At 35.9% G+C, this 17,504-nt stretch overlaps 1 protein-coding gene across 1 annotated transcript; it reads left to right on the forward strand.

The window, feature by feature from the left end:
* Positions 1–910: 910 nt before the first annotated feature.
* On the forward strand, positions 911–17,328 carry naa15b (N-alpha-acetyltransferase 15, NatA auxiliary subunit b). Its single transcript, XM_051100998.1, has 20 exons — positions 911–1,154; positions 5,776–5,860; positions 6,791–6,895; positions 7,614–7,771; positions 9,472–9,606; positions 11,132–11,285; positions 11,479–11,598; positions 11,690–11,785; positions 11,876–11,982; positions 12,066–12,138; positions 13,659–13,828; positions 13,993–14,145; positions 14,238–14,366; positions 14,462–14,675; positions 15,600–15,793; positions 15,964–16,072; positions 16,165–16,263; positions 16,398–16,541; positions 16,622–16,719; positions 16,824–17,328. Exons 1-20 carry the CDS (start codon positions 1,101–1,103, stop codon positions 17,022–17,024), a joined length of 2,598 nt encoding a protein of 865 aa, XP_050956955.1. The 5' UTR covers positions 911–1,100; the 3' UTR covers positions 17,025–17,328.
* The last annotated feature ends 176 nt before the right edge of the window (positions 17,329–17,504 follow it).

Genomic DNA, 17,504 nt, shown 5'->3' on the forward strand with positions numbered 1-17,504 from the left:
TGTCAACTGCTGCCATTTATTTATCAAACCTTTTATGTCTTTATATCTTTATATCTCTGACTAGTGTAATTTTAAAAATGAATAAATAAACAGTTTCATTACACTATGTTTTTCTGTATGTTTTCACAAAATAAAATTCTGCATCACTTGCTTAAAAAGATCAATCTAATAACTTACTCAAGCAAGAACAGCACTGATTCACCAGTTTGTTTTTTAATTAATAAAAAAAAGACTTAACATTGTTTGATGCTATACTATTAAAACATTCATATACATGCTTCAGTAATGGTATATATAATCAATATACATTTTAGGTATTTTAAGTGTCTGGGTAATAATCTTACCCTGATTCCATGTGACAAATGAATGTTAAACATAAAAATAACTAACAAACTTTAAATTACTAACACCAGAGAAGCCTTATATAATAATAATAATAATAATAATAATAATAATAATAATAATAATAGGGATTTATCCTTTGGTACATGTATTGAATGAGAATGTGGATTTAGATTTTTCTAGAAATGATGTTGCATTTAAATAAAATTTCATATAGAGGAGGATAAATAGGCCGTATATATTACACTATCCTAAATTTATTTTATTAATATTATTGGGGAAGTTACATACACATAACATTTGTCAATAAATGTATATTATGATATTACAAAGCAGTACAGGACAACTTTTGTTTTGTTTTATTACAATCTAGCGCAAACAATTATTGTTTGCATACAACCAATTAACCAATTATACTTGTTATGTTCATTATATAATGGAAATACTTCTCCATTGTTGTTGTTTATATTAACGTTCATATATTCATAGTAAAAAATGTTTGACCTACAAATGGCGCGCCCCCTGCTGCCCGTCACGAGCAGCAGAACAGCTTGACCCGGAGGAGAAGCGCTGCATCGGCCATTTTGGGCTCAAAGGGGGCTTTTCTGTCACCACGTGAGGGCTGGGTTAGTTAGTCCGACACGGGCACTAAATCGAGCCGAACGAGCACTCGGAGAACAAGGGGGTAAAAATCTGGGAAGACGCTGCCTCACACACCCGCACTCATTTCACATGTGCTGATATAGAGAGAGTAAAGGATGCCGACAGTCACTCTGCCTCCCAAAGAAAACGCTCTGTTCAAGAGGATCCTGGTGAGTGCTAATGTTTCAGTGCAACAACATCCATCTTCCAAATAAAGCTTGCAGGCTACCGTCATGAGTGTGATTGAGAGCTGCTAATGCTCGCTGGAGAGCTGTTCATGCAGCACTTTTCAGTGCGTGCACAACTGAACAATCAAGAGTCACTTTCTGTCAAATGGAGGTTAGCTTTTAGCCTGTTAGCTGCTAGCTGTCAGTTGATGTAGCTGAACATACAGACACAATGCTGTTGGAAAGAGGCTGTCAGTGGATGGATAAAAGCATACGAGACTTGTGGGCTTTGTTTATTTGATTTTAAACGGCATTAGCACTGTGTTTACACGGCCAAGCTGCTTTGTTGTATGTGAGTGGCTGAAATCAGTCTTTGGCCTGTTCATCCAGCAAACCCCTTTTAAAGATTCCCAGGATGTCTCTCTGAAAATTACATTTCCAGACGAGTTTTGATTTAGTTCCAGAGTTGTTTGAGAAGATAGGAAGTGATTAACATGTTTGTGGTGTTTGCTGAAGGAAACCCTGGAAGTTTAGTGATGCTCAACTTCAAACTACAAACACTCGACGAGTTTATACACGGTTAATTCACTGTCAAATTGTGCGGTCTGTTCACTTAACTTAAGTATGATCATTGAAACTGCTAACCTGAATAAAGATTTTGACATTTGACACAGCCAGGACTCATAAAGCAAATGATTAATTGTGTTAGCTGCATTTTGTCTACTTTGTTTCATAAGACTAATTTGAACTAATTTGATTAGCTTTGTCTAATTGCAGACCTTTATATATTAGATTCGGATGTGGGCAGTAATTTGAGATGGGCATACATTGCATGAGAGTTGACACTGACAGCATGATGGGCCTACAAACCACAAACTTAACCAAAACTTTCAGCGCTTCCATAATGTCTGTGTAAAAGCAGACAAGTGTCACAGGATTTTGCAGGAGGATGCATTTTTTTTTTTTTTTGTATTCAATTGTAGCCAAAACCAGTGACACTTAATTGCTAATTTGGTGGAACTGATATGTATTAATTGTAGCTGCCCTAAAAAAAAAAAATCCTGTTAAGAGGTTTAAGTTTTGTGTTAAGAGATTGTTTTGTGCATTATCCTTCTTAAATTATGTATTCAAAATGCAAAAATACAAAACTGCAGAATTTTCACACAGAAGTAGAAGTTTTTTTTTATAATTTAAAACTATTTATACCATATATGAGCTTTTATGGTTAGTAAGTACATCTCATCTGTATAATTAATCACGTTGTCATCATGAATACACTGAATGATTTAGCTGAACGTTAAAGTTGTGGTAGACTATTATGGATTTTTTTTGATGGCCGATGCTGATATAGGTCTATGTATCACACTGACTATGTAAATAACACGTGCATTACAATTTATGCAGTTTAGTTTATATTAATTCAACATAGTGTTAAATGAGTCAGTTTGAAAAATTATTTGAACCTGGATCACTACGTGAGTTGAATTTTGATTTTTGTTCTGTCATTAGTCGACTTTGATAGATTGTACATAAACTTCTGATAAAGGGTTTTCTGATTGCACACACGCAGAAAGCGGCTGTCACACGGTACTAAGTTAACTCTTTCACGTCTTAGTGAGCTTAAACTGTCAAATACTCACACGTTTATGTTAAAAACACACACAAAAACATTCGGCTATGTCTGTGAAGGTAGACGGCTGGAAAAGTAATTGCATGTTTGTATTAGATGTGTATGGCAGCAGCGTTATATACAGTAAGTAAATCAATAAATCCACTGCTCCCTTGTCTGCTTTGAGGCTGGGACTCTAAATAGTGTTCTGTGCTTGTCTCTGCAGCCAGAGACCTTTGTCATGCTTTGCTTGAACTTTCGCTATGGTGTTAGAAGTGGTATAGCGTTGTCACTTGCGAAAACAAAATGACGCCGCTGTAGATAGAAACGTGCAGATTAAGGGATGGTATTATTATAATAAGATCCCCTTTCTACATAATTGGACGAGGGGAATCTGACTGGCTTGTTTTTTTCACGTGCTTGCAGAGAAAGGCTTACTAAAACAAAGTTACTAGGTTTTCCTCTTTCGCATTTTTTGGGTTGCATGGGGTATAGCACTTATTTTATGATATTATAGTACTTTTTTATGATATGTCACATTTAAGCTAGGACAAGCTGCTGGTTTGTTTTGTTATACACACCTGACTTTAATCTTCATCCTCATGCATGTCCAGCTTTTATCCTGTCAGCTACTTAGAAAAGTTGTACTTGTAGTGATATGAGTACCTTGAATGCGCTGTAAAGGTCAAATCACATTGCGACAGTCAGTAAATTACTGTGTGGAACTTCTCAGATGTTCCAAGACCTGACAAATGCAGATTCAACATTGATCTATAATAACAAGCGCTGACCAGAGGCAACCCAGTGAACATGTCTGTTGCTGTTTTCTGTGTGTTTCAGACGGCAGTGTGAATTGGCCTGAAGTCGCTTTGGATTTAAGTGGTTGCCAAATGCATAAATGTAAATATAAATGTAAATATTCGGTTTGGAGTCTGAGAAACTCTGTTATAGTGGATACAGTGTCTAAAGATTTTTGATGATGGTAAAACTGAAGAACTGACCCCCTAGAACTCTCATTACATTCATGGTCAATGTAAAAAGATGCTCTTTGCTGTTAAAAGTGTGTAGTTATGTCTATATGTAACCTGTAGGCGCTAATGGGGCTATGCTAACCAACAAAACCTTGACCTCTCGGTCAGGACTGTCTGAGGGACTCAAGATCATCATCCGCACGTGGAGCCACAGAGTTGCTTTCTAATGCCAGAGAATTAAAAAAGGACAGTGGTTTCAGTTCTTTTACATTAATACATTTTGACCCTCAGTTCTGTGCCATTAGCAAATCTGGCTTTTAAAAATGTATCTTGAATGTTGCCGCCACATAAAAGTCAGTTTTGTTACTGTTAACTAAAATTATTGATTTCAAAATTGTTAATTGAAATGAACCTAAAATAAAATATAAACATTAGATTAGATAAAAAAACTAAATAAACTAAATATTAGAGATCCGCTGATTTTGATTGCTTTCATTGTGGCTCAATAAATTTTAAAACACATTTATTGTGTGTAATAATGTGAATTCTGTTCCTTGAATTTTTGTGTTTACACAGAAATTAACACTTGAACAGTATTAAAATCACTCACTGAGTAACTAAAATTAAAATGAAAATTGAAAATATAAAAATAAAAGGTCATTCAAAATTTTAAAAAAGCTGTAGTATTATTTCAGTATTATTAAAATACCACTGATAAGAATACAGGATATTAAAGTCATCATGAAATTAAAACAGAGTATTTACTTACTTAATAATTTAATCTTATTTTGCAAAAATTAATCTGTGCATTTAATTAAAAAAGATACATTTATTTCATCATAATGTAAAAACATACTTTGCTTCTGAAATTTCCTTTGTTTTATAGTAGATTATCTTATGTCAATCTTCTTCTATTAAGAGAAGCTAAATCATTTGCAGTTTCATGGGAAGTTGGAGTAGGTGTACTCTTTGAATTCATTGTTCTATTGTACAACAAAGTTGTTAGCATCTGAAATCATATCATGTTGTTAAAAGCCTATGTATTTTTAAGGTTGTGGTATATAGGATGCCCTGAATTGATCTGAAATCACTGATTCAGTAGTGCTGTATTGAATGTGGAAGAGCAGATTCCAGATTTGCTGACAGAATGAGGTGATGTTAGTGATCTCACCACCTGCTGGCTGAACAGAGGCCTGTGTAATAAAGAGGAAAGAGAAGCTGCTCCAAATAGAACTGCTCAGAGTAAATTACCATCATTTACAGTGTTTGCAGGGGACACTGTGAGCAAGTGTGTGTATATCTAGCACACAATCACACAAGGTTAGCCTGCCAGCGCTTTAGTAAGTGCTAACCAAAAGAAAAGCTGAGGATCCGCACACAGAAGAGGTTAAAATAATACTTTAAATATAAAAATCACAAGATTAATTTTTCTGTAGAGGATTGCATCCATTGCTTATTTTTTTTTTTTTTTTTTTTACTAGGACACTTAATTGTGAACCAGAATAATTTGACTATATCAGTATTATCAGCTGTTTCTTTTCTGTCTTTAGGTTGCACCCGTCCCAACTTTAAGATGTGAAATTTCCTCAGTTTAAAGGGGATGCCCATTTTCCATAAGTTGAAAATGAAATGAAATGTCTGCAAAATACTCGATGGTCGTGTAAAACAACACCCTTTTAACTTGCCAAAAACGGCTCTGTTCACAGCGACCCATTTGGGTGCATGTCTCTTTAAATGATAAGCTCTGCTCACCCCGCCCCTCTTTTCCTTTTTTTGTGTATTAAGTAGCTGTTACTATCAAAACCAAAACAAATCCACTGCGTCCTCATGTCTGGAGAAAATTAAGATTCTTATGATCACTTTCACATCCAACTACAAACACCTGCATTGCTTACGAAACGTTGTTGCTACAGCTGCTTGAGCACGTAGAAAATGCCAGACAGTGTACTACTGGCTGAGGGCGGAAATATGCAAATACAGGACGGTCTGTTAGTTGATTTAGTTTTGTCTTTAATATTTTTTTTTTCTCTTTTTATGTCCTCAGAGATGTTATGAACACAAACAGTACAGAAATGGGCTGAAATTCTGCAAACAGATTCTCTCCAATCCCAAGTTCTCAGAACATGGAGGTAAGAACCTCACTTGTAAGTGTTTATGACGTACAACTACACTTACAGTTGAAGCCAAAAGTTTACATACACTTTACAGAATCTGCAAAATGTTAATTATTTTACCAAAATAAAAGGGATCATACAAAATGCATGATTGTTTTTTTTGTTTTGTTTAGTGATAGCTGTTCATGAGTCCCTTGTTTCAGGTCCCACTAATTCTTTGGGTTTTCAGCATTTTTGTGTATTTGAACTCGTTCCACGGCTACTAATGCATCGTTTTTTCCTTCTGGGTTCTCAGTGAGTGCTTGAACGTTCTGTGATAGTTGCATTTGAGTCCCTTAGTTGTCCTCAGTGTGAAAAGATGGATCTCAAAATCATACCATCATTGTTGGAAAGGGTTCAAGTACACAAAAATGCTGAAAAACCAAAGAATTTGTGGAACCTGAAGGCTTTTCCTTAAGAACAGCTGCCTGTTTAACTGTTCAGGGCAAACAGGGACTCATGAACAACTATCACTAAACAAAAAACACAGCTGTGGATCATTCAGGTAACAACACAGTATTAAGAATCAAGCGTATGTAAACTTTTAAACGGCGTCATTTTTATAAATTCAACTATTTTTCTCTTGTGGACTAAATGTCAATTATATTTCATGTGAAATATCTTATTCAGGTCCGTACTAAATAAAACATAACATGCATTTTGTATGATCCCTCTTATTTTGGTCAAATAACATTTTGCAGATCCAGCAAGGTGTATGTGAACTTTTGACTTTAACTGTATATTTCATTGTGTATACAATTCAATGTGAAAAACATGGACACAAATCTAAATTAATTGAATTTAACTTAATATTCACTCCATATGCATTCATTTTTTTTTTTTTTTTTAATGTAGCTCATGTAAGTTTGCAAAGGCTTATTGGGTTAAAAGCTACTGTCTTTACAGAGACGCTGGCGATGAAAGGCTTGACCCTGAACTGCCTGGGGAAGAAAGAAGAAGCCTATGAACTTGTTCGCAGAGGACTCCGAAATGACCTGAAGAGCCACGTCTGTATCCTTGGGTATAGAGACCAACATATATTTGAAAGCATTCAGTTTGACATTCATACACAGTAGTATGATAATGGCCCATGTGTTGGAGCGGTTGGAATGAGTTTCTTTCCTCATGTTCACAGCAGCAGAATTAACACTTGAGTATTTGTCTCAATTTGAAGCCTGTCGTGGCCGGTGGGGGTGATGGACCCCAGCCAAGATTCCTACCCTGTGTCTGACTATAATGTGCAGTGACACCATGAACTGTTTAGAGAGCCAAACACACAGTGCACTGTTTCTCGCTGCCAGTCAAATGCTTCACATCCTAGAGATTCATGTTTTACAGAGACAAATACCATATAATAAATCACTTCATGCTTTTATTGGTCGTTTTTTCATTAGACGACACTACCAGTTTTTAAAATGCTTTAAAAGTTTATTTGAACTGAAAATGTTTAAGTGTGGGTAGACTGAAGACAGACTTAGGTCAGCTTGATACTAAATATTTTCTTGCTATTTTTTTTTGCTTACAATCACTCTGTCTTCCCCATAGTATGAATTACACTATATAGCTGTCTTAATATATCTTGCGTGGGGGATCTTTATATTTAGGGCGCCCTAAAATGTCTCTGGCTTTGTAAATTTTTAGTGATTGTCCTGAGCACAGTGTTGTACTGTCATCAGCTCTGTAGTGTTTTAGCGAAGTTCCCCTGCTGTCCTTAACGTGACATTTTCAGGCTGGCACGTGTACGGTTTGCTCCAGAGGTCTGACAAGAAGTATGACGAGGCTATTAAGTGCTACAGAAACGCACTGAAATGGGACAAAGACAACTTGCAGATCCTTCGAGATCTCTCCCTCCTGCAGATCCAGATGAGAGACCTGGAGGGTTACAGGGTATGTTTATGAGTACATTTCATTTTATTTGTTAAATCAGAGTACTGTTCAAAAGGTTTTAAAATAGTTCTTAATTGAGTTTAGTATGATTTTTTTTTTTTAAAAAATAAATTAGCGTAGATGAATTCAGGTATTTAAAAGTGACAGTAAAGCCGTTTATCAGGGCTTGAATTTCAGTGTAGGATTGTGGATATTGTGCATAATTTTACTAATTCCCACACTTTCCACATTTATAATGCAGGAAATGTATCCACATTTATCCACTAAAGCATGCAGGTTGAATGAGTAAATGAATCCACACAGATTATCAGATCAAATCAGTATTTTGAAAACTTTCTGTGAGACTGTAATTTCACAAACAGCGTGAGTGATTCAGCGCTACCAACTCTTCCCTTTTCAAGAGGTAACAATTCACGTGCATACTGTTTTCTGATCTTTCACACCTAAAATGCACACACGCACAGCCGCCTCTACGATAGCTCACGAATACCGGATTGAGTTATTTTTTGCAGTTTGTGTTGGTTAAACATTCAGATGCGCAAAAACTATGTGAAAATGTCCATCTTGGTGAGTACTCTCATAAGTGAATGCAAACAGTATATTGGATCCATGCATTCAGTCTTAAAGACAAAGAGAAAATCACTCACTGCTCTGAACCCAATAACTTTTCTAACTTTAAATGTAAGGATAAATCTGTATTTATTTATAGAGATTTATAGAGACTATCCAGTGTTGATTGCTTAATTCAATTTCTGTAATATTTCTGGACCTGAATACTAATTGTAGACCTATCTGAAAAACTTGTAACTCTTTTATATTTGTAAATATATATTTGTATATTTATTCTGCTGTGTTTATTTGTGCTTTTGCTCTGGATTTATTTGTTCTAATTTTATTATTAAATGTTTAACTTGCCTGTTTTTAGTTCAAATATGTTCAATTCAGAGTTTGATATCAAAATTTTGTGCGTTGTTTAAATCAACACAATTTTTATGTATTTATTTATTTATTTTTTAAATATGTCTAAAAATGTTTCTTGAGCACTAAATCATCATATAATGATTTTTGAAGAATCATATGACACTGAAAACTGGAATAATGGCTGCTGAAAATTCAGATTTGCCATCACAGGAATAAAATACAAAAGTGAAAAGCTATCTTAAACGGTAATATTTCACAATATATTTCAATATACTTTTAATATGTAAAATGTTATTTAAAACAATATAATATTTATTGCATTAATTTAATTAACAGCCACATATTAATGCATAGTGCTGAGGTGAAACACAAAGGATGTGTGTGTATGTTGGAACAAATATGGAGGCCATGACTCAGCAATGTCCATTTCCTGTGTTTTGCACTTGCTTGTTTCTCCTCCTCTCGTGTCTTTATTTCTTTGTCTTCTGCGGTATGATAAAGTGGGTGTTTAATGATTCATACCCTCAGGCTACTCTGATACCTACTTTTACCACTGAAATAAAAGCCTTTCAGATTTGGGCTTTGTGCAATATGACGCCACTGTTGTTTTCTGTAGTTTTAAATGGTACTTTGTTACATTATTTTGAAAGGGATCTAATTTGCATTCACCAAGAACGTAAACCTTTTAAAAGCCTTTTTAAAGCCTTTTAAAACCTAACACCAGAGAAATCCCGGTTCTGATTGTATTGACTTTTTTTATTTATTTATTTTTTTTATAGGAGACTCGGTATCAGCTGCTGCAGTTGCGGCCGGCCCAGCGAGCGTCATGGATTGGTTATGCCATTGCATATCACCTCTTAGAGGATTATGAGATGGCAGCCAAAATCATTGAGGAGTTTAGAAAAACACAACAGGTAAATGCAGACAGGAAAGATAGCCACAATAAGAATAGTGTTCTTAAACTTGTAGAGTTGTCTTAATATGAAAATGTTATTAGTTTATGGCCGTACCAGTGAACACATTGTAAACCCCAATTTTTAATAGTGAAAACAAGTATGCAAATGAACACATGTAATTTTATTGGATCAGTATGCTTTGAAATGGCATGGATTGTGAATAGCCTTATTTGTGACCCTGGATCACAAAACCAGTCATAAGGGTACATTTTTTGAAATTGAGATATATACATCATCTGAAAGCTAATGAATAAATAAGCTTTCCACTGTATGGTTTGTTAGGAGAGCACAATATTTGGCAGAGATACCACTATTTGAAAATCTGGAATCTGTGGGTGCAAAAAAAAAATCAAAATATTGAGAAAATCATTCTTAGCTATGCATATTACTAATTAAAAATTAAGTTTTAATGTATTTAAGGTAGAAAATGTACTAAATATTTTCATGGAACATGATCTTTACTTAATATCCTAATGATTTTTGACAAAATAAATAAATCGATAATTCTGACTCAATTGAGTATTGGCTATTGCTACAAATATACTAATGTTACTTATAACTGGTTTTGTGGTCCAGGGTCAAATAAAAAAAAAAAGACTTGACAAATTAAATGAAAACAATGTTATGTACAAGAATTTAAGTTTTATTCATACAATTTTACAAATATCTATTAATATTTTCAATTATTTGTATATTTTCAGATTTAATTTTAATTTATATTTTTCTCTTTTATTTTATTTTTATTTTGTAATTTTTATTTTTATATTAAATTTATTTTTGTTTCAGTAAGTTTAGTACTTAAATTTGTTTCACTTAGTAACCAAAGCTACATTTCAAATTTTCATTTACTGTTTTTATTTTATTTTATATCAGCTTTATTTCAATTAAATACATTTTTGGTGTAGTTAACAATAACAATTACTTTACAAATACCTAAGCATATTTTTCATTTCAGGTCTTTCAGTACAAAGTACAGAGCCAGTAAAATAATTGGCATTTGACAGTTTTTTTCTATCCAATAATATTAACTAGTATTAAGGGTAAATTTTTTTATTATATGATTTGATAGGAAAGTGAAGAGAGATTTAAACTCACATCTGCATTGTATCGAGATGCAAGCACTCTTAACAGAGCATGTAAAAAATGTTCAACTTAGCACCAAAGTACTTTTACTTTTTATATGCCTACTAGCTTGAAATAGAACTTAAAGAACAGGGGCAGAGGTAACAGGAGTGGTTAATGAGGTATTGTGAAGACGTCAACCTGCCACTCCAGGTCAACAGGCAACACAATGGCACACGGTTGTTGTGGCGTCCAAGATAAGACGCTTACTTCCTCTCATTGGTTTCTAGCACAACAGGAAACTGCCAGTTGGCAGACTAAAAAAAAAAAGATTCCTAACTGTTTTATAGTGAGATTAGTTCACACAGCATATCCTTTCTGTATTTGTTTTTTATGATGTTTATCAATGTTGATTTTTCAGACGTCCCCTGACAAGGTAGATTATGAGTACAGTGAGCTGCTGCTGTATCAGAATCAGGTCCTGAGAGAGGCGGGACTCTTGAGAGAAGCTCTGGAACATCTCACCACCTACGAGAAACAGATCTGTGATAAACTGGCTGTGGAGGAAACCAAAGGTACATCAGTGCATTTCTTTCTTCCTCATCAACACTTTTACTTTTTTTCCCCTCCTTCTGCTTTTATCTTATTTTGTCTATTATGCAGTTTTTCCTATTCACATTTTGCTTGTCGAGCAGACTGACTTCCTGTTTGTGGTCCCATGGAAAATTCTGTGTTTTTATTTTCTTTCCTCGTGTTGTGGATGTCTAGGAGAGCTGCTGTTGAATCTGGAACGTTATGAGGAGGCGGCAGATGTGTACAGACGACTACAGGAGAGAAATCCTGAAAATTGGTCTTATTACCATGGCCTGGAAAAAGCCCTTAAGCCTGGTATACACAAAATTATTTGTCGACATATTTTTTTAAATCTCTCATCTTATACACAGTTTAAGAAAACACAACCTTTCTGGTGTTTTTTCAGCAAGTACAGAAGAGAAGCTGAAGATCTATGAGGAGGCCTGGGAGAAATACCCTAAAGGCCTCGTGCCTCGCAGATTACCCCTCAGCTTCCTGTCTGGTAGGCATTTACTCCTCTAGTCTAACACATCAGCTTCTTTTGCAAGTTGTACGTATGTATGTTGAAGGAAATTGTTTCTGTATTGCGCAGGCGATAAGTTTCGGGAATGTCTGGATAGGTATTTAAGAATGAACTTCAGTAAGGGCTGTCCTCCCGTCTTCACCACACTCCGATCTCTCTATCAGGACAAAGAGAAGGTGAGGACATAGTCTGATCACACAGAACATAATGTCTAGGGTTTACATCCTGGTGTGTTTTTCACATTTTGTTTAAATTGCAGGTGTCAATAATTGAAGAGTTAGTTGTTGGTTTTGAAACGTCGTTACGGAGCTGTCGAATGTTCAGCCCAGATGGTATGTTAACTACTTTATCCTATGATTTTACCTTTTTTCGTATTTAAAGTATTGGATCATAAGCATTCAAATTTGGTTTATGTTTTGAAATTAAATGCCTGTACTATAACTCCCAGAACTCAAAACTTCGTCTCTAGTGGCAAAATACCATATTGAAAAATTGTCGGAGCAGTAACGAATATGTAAACACCCACATTTGTGTGGAAAAACAGTTAAATATGTGGAAATTTTGCCAGACCATTTGTTGTTCCTGGCAGTGTGTAGCACCTTCTGCTCCATATATAAATCAGAAAGATCCCAAAATGAGAATTTAGCAGCTAAAATTTGTATTTTCAAGCTCTCTAATAATCAGTCTGATCTTTACAGTTTAAATGCCACTTTTTTGTGTAAATATGTCAACATAATGCAAACTTTGCCAAGATGATATTGAAGAACACTGTTATGAACTGTTCTTATTTACAATTTATGTGGTTAAAATAGTAGGATGGATGATGTGTATTGTATTTATGTGTGTGTAATTTAATTATAATTGTTACGCAAAGTAAGAGGAACAGTTTGACGGCACAGTAATCTTAAAAGAAGCAGGAAAATGCTTGTAAAAGGACATTGGTGCAGAGAACCAAATATTATAACAATAGATTGAGCTTCCATGTAAAGTAGCTACTACTTACATATTTTAGATGAAAAGCCATATTTGAGTTCAATGAATGATAGGTGAGTGTTTTGACGATCTACCCAAAGTACTGTATTACCACATAGACCAGCTGTTAATGATCTGTACGTCACGGATTGCGTGACTTCGCCATTTCCTGTGGACTAATAAAATTTTGGTCCCAAGCCTTTTCTCATTGACTAACAGTTAGTCGACTTTTAGGGGGCAGACCTAATAATTACCGGCCCTCATGTTGTTCCAAACTCGTAAGACCTTCGTTTGTCTTTGGAACACAAAGTAAGATATTTTTGATGAAATTTGAGAGCTTTCTAATGCTGCATAGACAGCAACACAACTGGCACATTCAAGGTCCAGAAAGGTAGTAGGAACATTGTTACAATAGTCCATTTGACATCTGTGGTTCTGCCTACTGCATCATGGTACTCTCATGAACGTGTTGAGGACTAAAACGGAAGAGAAGAAATTTTTTAATAAAGCCTTTATTTTTGTTTTCTTTGCACGCAGAAAGTATTCTCATTGCTTCATAAAATTAAGGTTGAACCACTGAACTATTTTAAGAATGTCCTTACTACCTTTCTGAGCCTTAAATGTGTCATTTCTGTTGCTGTCTATGCAGGGTCAGAAAGCTCTTGGATTTCATCAAAAATATCTTAATTTGTGTTCCAAAGATGAACGAAGGTTTTACATTTTTGGAACGACATAAGTGAATAATTAATAACAGATACAGAAGCTTTTCTTTTTTTTTGTGAACTATCCCATTAATATGAAGCTTGTAATGCTGTGGTGAATCGTCTTCGTATCAGTGGATTGGAATTACCTGATTGGTTCTTTTGATGTTTTCATGTAGATGATGGTAAGGAGGAGCCGCCCACTACGTTACTCTGGGTGCAGTATTTCCTGGCTCAACACTATGACCAGATCGGCCAGCACACCATGGCTCTTGAATACATCAATGCTGCCATTGAGAGCACACCTACTCTGATAGAGCTCTTTCTCATTAAAGCCAAGATATACAAGGTACAAAATGCATCGCACACAATTACAATTGCAATATGCTAACGATTGCAGCGATTCTGTTTCTCACTGAATGGTCTTGCTAATTAAAAGAGAATTTGAATAATTAGCTGGTTTCAGTGATTTAATTGTCATATTCTGACTCTGTTTGTATTCCCTTTACACAGCATGCTGGGAATATCCGGGAAGCAGCTCGCTGGATGGATGAAGCTCAGGCCCTGGACACAGCAGACCGTTTTATAAACTCCAAATGCGCCAAGTACCTGCTTAAAGCAGGTCTTGTCAAGGAGGCTGAGGAAATGTGCGCAAAGTTCACAAGGGTAAGGGAAGTGTGTGCATACGTTTGAATACATAATCTATTCACAGGTGTTTTGGTGTAACCACTCTGTTTCTCTCTCTCTCTCTCTCTCAGGAGGGAGCATCTGCGGTAGAGAATCTGAATGAGATGCAGTGCATGTGGTTCCAGACTGAATGTGCTCTGGCCTATAAATCTATGAAGAAATATGGAGAAGCACTCAAAAAATGCCATGAGATTGAAAGGGTCAGTAGTCTTTGCTTTGTCATTATATTATGGTATTTGTGTGCTGAATTTACCTCCTCGTCTGATTGCCTCCCTGTCGCATTTGTTCATTACAGCACTTTGTAGAGATAACAGATGACCAGTTTGACTTCCATACGTACTGCATGCGGAAGATGACGCTGCGTTCCTACGTGGACCTGCTTAAACTGGAGGACGTGTTACGTATGCACCCATTCTACTTCAAAGCCTCACAAACCGCCATCCAAATCTACCTCAACCTGCATGATAACCCGCTAACGGATGACAGCAAGGAACTACAGGCTGATACTGGTAATATGACATAAACCTATAGAAACCAGTTTCTGTATTCAAATAAAAAATAAAGCTAATTTTGACTGATTCATCTCACAATTCTGACTTTTTTTACCAAGGTAATTACAACTTTTTCATCTCCCTATTCTGACCTTTTTCTGTCCTCACAATACTGCAACGAAAAGAAGAGACACAATTTTGGGATGTAGAAAAAAATAGTCAGAATTGTGAAAAAACTCTGAATTGCGAGATTTAAAGTCAGAATTGTGTTATAAATCTCTCAGTTTTTACTTTTTTTTTTTTTTTTTAATTCATTTTTAAAATGATTTCACATTTGCCTTTTTTCTGTGATGAAAACAAAAAACAATAAATTGTGAGATCATCAGTAAAAAGTAAAAATTGCAAAGTAAAAACTCATAATTCTGAGTTTATATTTGGTGAGAAACTCGCAATTAATTTATTTCATGGTAGTAAAGTGTTTTCTGTGAAAACGTGTTTCCACTACTGAATAAAAATAAAATCAGGTAATTGTGACTTTTCTCTTACAATTCTGACCTTTTTTTCAGAATTGCTTGGTACAATTCTGATTTTTTTTTTTTTTTAATTTCCTCAGAATTGTAAAGTTATATCTTCCAATTGTGACTTTATAACACAAAATTGTGTTTATTTCCCAGAATTGCAAGTTTGTCTCAAAATTGAGTTTATTTCTCAGAGATGCGGGTTTGACTCTTAATTCTGACTTTATAACTCACAATTGTGAGTTTATATCACACAATTCTGACGTTATTTCTCAGAATTGCGAGTTTATATCTCTCAATTCGGAGGAAAAAAAAGTCCGAATTGCGAATTTGAACTTTCATAGTTTTCCTATACACCAAAGCAAGCTCATTCATGTTTAATGTGTTTTCTTCGGAAGTGTGCTTAACGTTTTTTTTTAAACAGGGAACCTGACTGACAAAGAACTGAAAAAGTTAAGGAATAAGCAACGGAGAGCACAGAAGAAAGCACAGCTGGAGGAAGAAAAAAAGAATGCAGAGAAAGAGAAACAATTAAAGAACCAGAAAAAGAAAAAAGAGGATGATGACGAAGAGATCGGTGGACCTAAAGAGGAACTTATACCAGAAAAACTGGCCAGGGTGCGTGTTTGTTTTAAGAGAAATGTTTGTGAAAGTGGGGAATTCTCTATCTGAAAAGCTTCTAAACACATCGTGACCCATTAGTAGGAACCCAAGGGGAAATTCGAAGACACTCAATGACTGTTATTGTGTGGGGAGAAATACATTTCTGTTTCTCTTTAATTTTCTAGGTGGAGAACCCATTAGATGAAGCTGTAAAGTTTTTGACACCCTTGAAAAACCTGGTGAAGAATAAGATAGACACGCACCTTCTGGCCTTCGAGATCTACTTTAGGAAAGGTATATGCTTTACATCACTGAACTCCAATCTCATCTTAATTTGTACAGTCTAATAATAGAAAGATGATGATAATTCATCAATTTACTCACAGAAAAGTTCCTGTTAATGCTGCAGTCAGTGAAGAGGGCCTATGCAATAGACCCAGACCACCCTTGGCTTCACCAGTGTTTAGTGCGCTTCTTTAAAGGAGGTGAGTGAACCCAGTGTGCCTTTGCACATCTTTATCTTATCTTTACATTTAGTCTTAATATGTTTCTTTTGACACCATATTCACCTCCATGTGTAAATTTGGGTGGTAACGTGTTCCTGTTGATTGGCCGACAGTGTCTGAAAGTAAAGACCTAGCAGAATCGGTCAGCATGGTTCTCAAGCAGGAAATCTCCAGGCTGTTTGGGGAAAGTAATCCTAAGAGCTTCAACCAGGCCTTCCTTACCAAGCACTTCAATTCCATCCCTCATCGAGTAGCAGGTACGCATACTCAGCATTTTATATGCACACAGCTTTTTTTAAAACTGCTACTTAAGTTCACCTGTGTGTTTTCCTTCTAGCTGCCAAAATGATGTTCTACTTAGACCCTTCAACACAGAAGAAAGCGGTGGAACTGGCTATAGCACTTGATGAATCACTGAACAACAGAAATATTCAGGTACATAATGGGCTACATGACCTTAATGTATAAAAACACCCTGCAGTTTCTTTGTGAACCCCCAAATAGGAAACCCTGGTCTAAAACATACTTTATTTTTGCAGATCTGTACAGATGTTTTGGAAAGCCTGTGTGACGGCAGCCTTGGAGACGCTAAGGAAACCGCCGAGTCATACCGAGCGGAGTGTCATAAGATCTACCCCTATACGCTGGCCTTCATGCCCCCAGGCTATGAGGAAAACATGAAGATTGCGGTCAATGGAGACGTCTCCACAGAAACTGAGGAGCTGGCCAATGACATGTGAACATCCGAAGAGGGTGAAGGACTGAGGGAGGAGGCGGAATGGGAAGCGGTGCGGCACCGCCACTGTCAAACACTCGAGACGGTTGCCATTGACTAATGCGATTCTGTGAGGAACTTCCTGCGATCTTTGACGCCCCCAGAAATTGCAGTTAGGGCTGACAGACAATGACTGTGTTTTGGAGTGGAGGAAGAAGAGGAGGGATGTTGGGGGGGGAGAGAGAATAAAATGCCCATTTTACTTTTTTAACCTTGCTGATGACTACTCTCTAACTGAAAACTAGTCAAACATGCATCCCATTTTGAAATACAGTATGTCTGAATGCAAACTTTGTGCAATGGCGAGAGCAAATCCCATAGTCAACAAACCGAGCAAGAGACGCGCACTCAAACCCATCTTTCCCCTGTTTTAAAGAGTAATTTATATGAAAATAAAAGCTTAAAAAGGATATGTGGCTTGTCGTGCAAAAGATCTGGTTTGAGT

This window comes from Labeo rohita, unplaced genomic scaffold (genome assembly GCF_022985175.1).
Source record: "Labeo rohita strain BAU-BD-2019 unplaced genomic scaffold, IGBB_LRoh.1.0 scaffold_119, whole genome shotgun sequence".
NCBI classification, from domain to species: domain Eukaryota; kingdom Metazoa; phylum Chordata; class Actinopteri; order Cypriniformes; family Cyprinidae; genus Labeo; species Labeo rohita.

Coding starts and splice junctions, on each gene's coding strand:
- naa15b (XM_051100998.1), top strand. CDS start 1,101: ATGCCGACAGTCACTCTGCCTCCCAAAGAAAACGCTCTGTTCAAGAGG. Junction 14,146..14,237: donor TGTGCGCAAAGTTCACAAGG/GTAAGGGAAGTG, acceptor TCTCTCTCTCAG/GAGGGAGCATCTGCGGTAGA. Junction 15,794..15,963: donor TACCAGAAAAACTGGCCAGG/GTGCGTGTTTGT, acceptor TTAATTTTCTAG/GTGGAGAACCCATTAGATGA.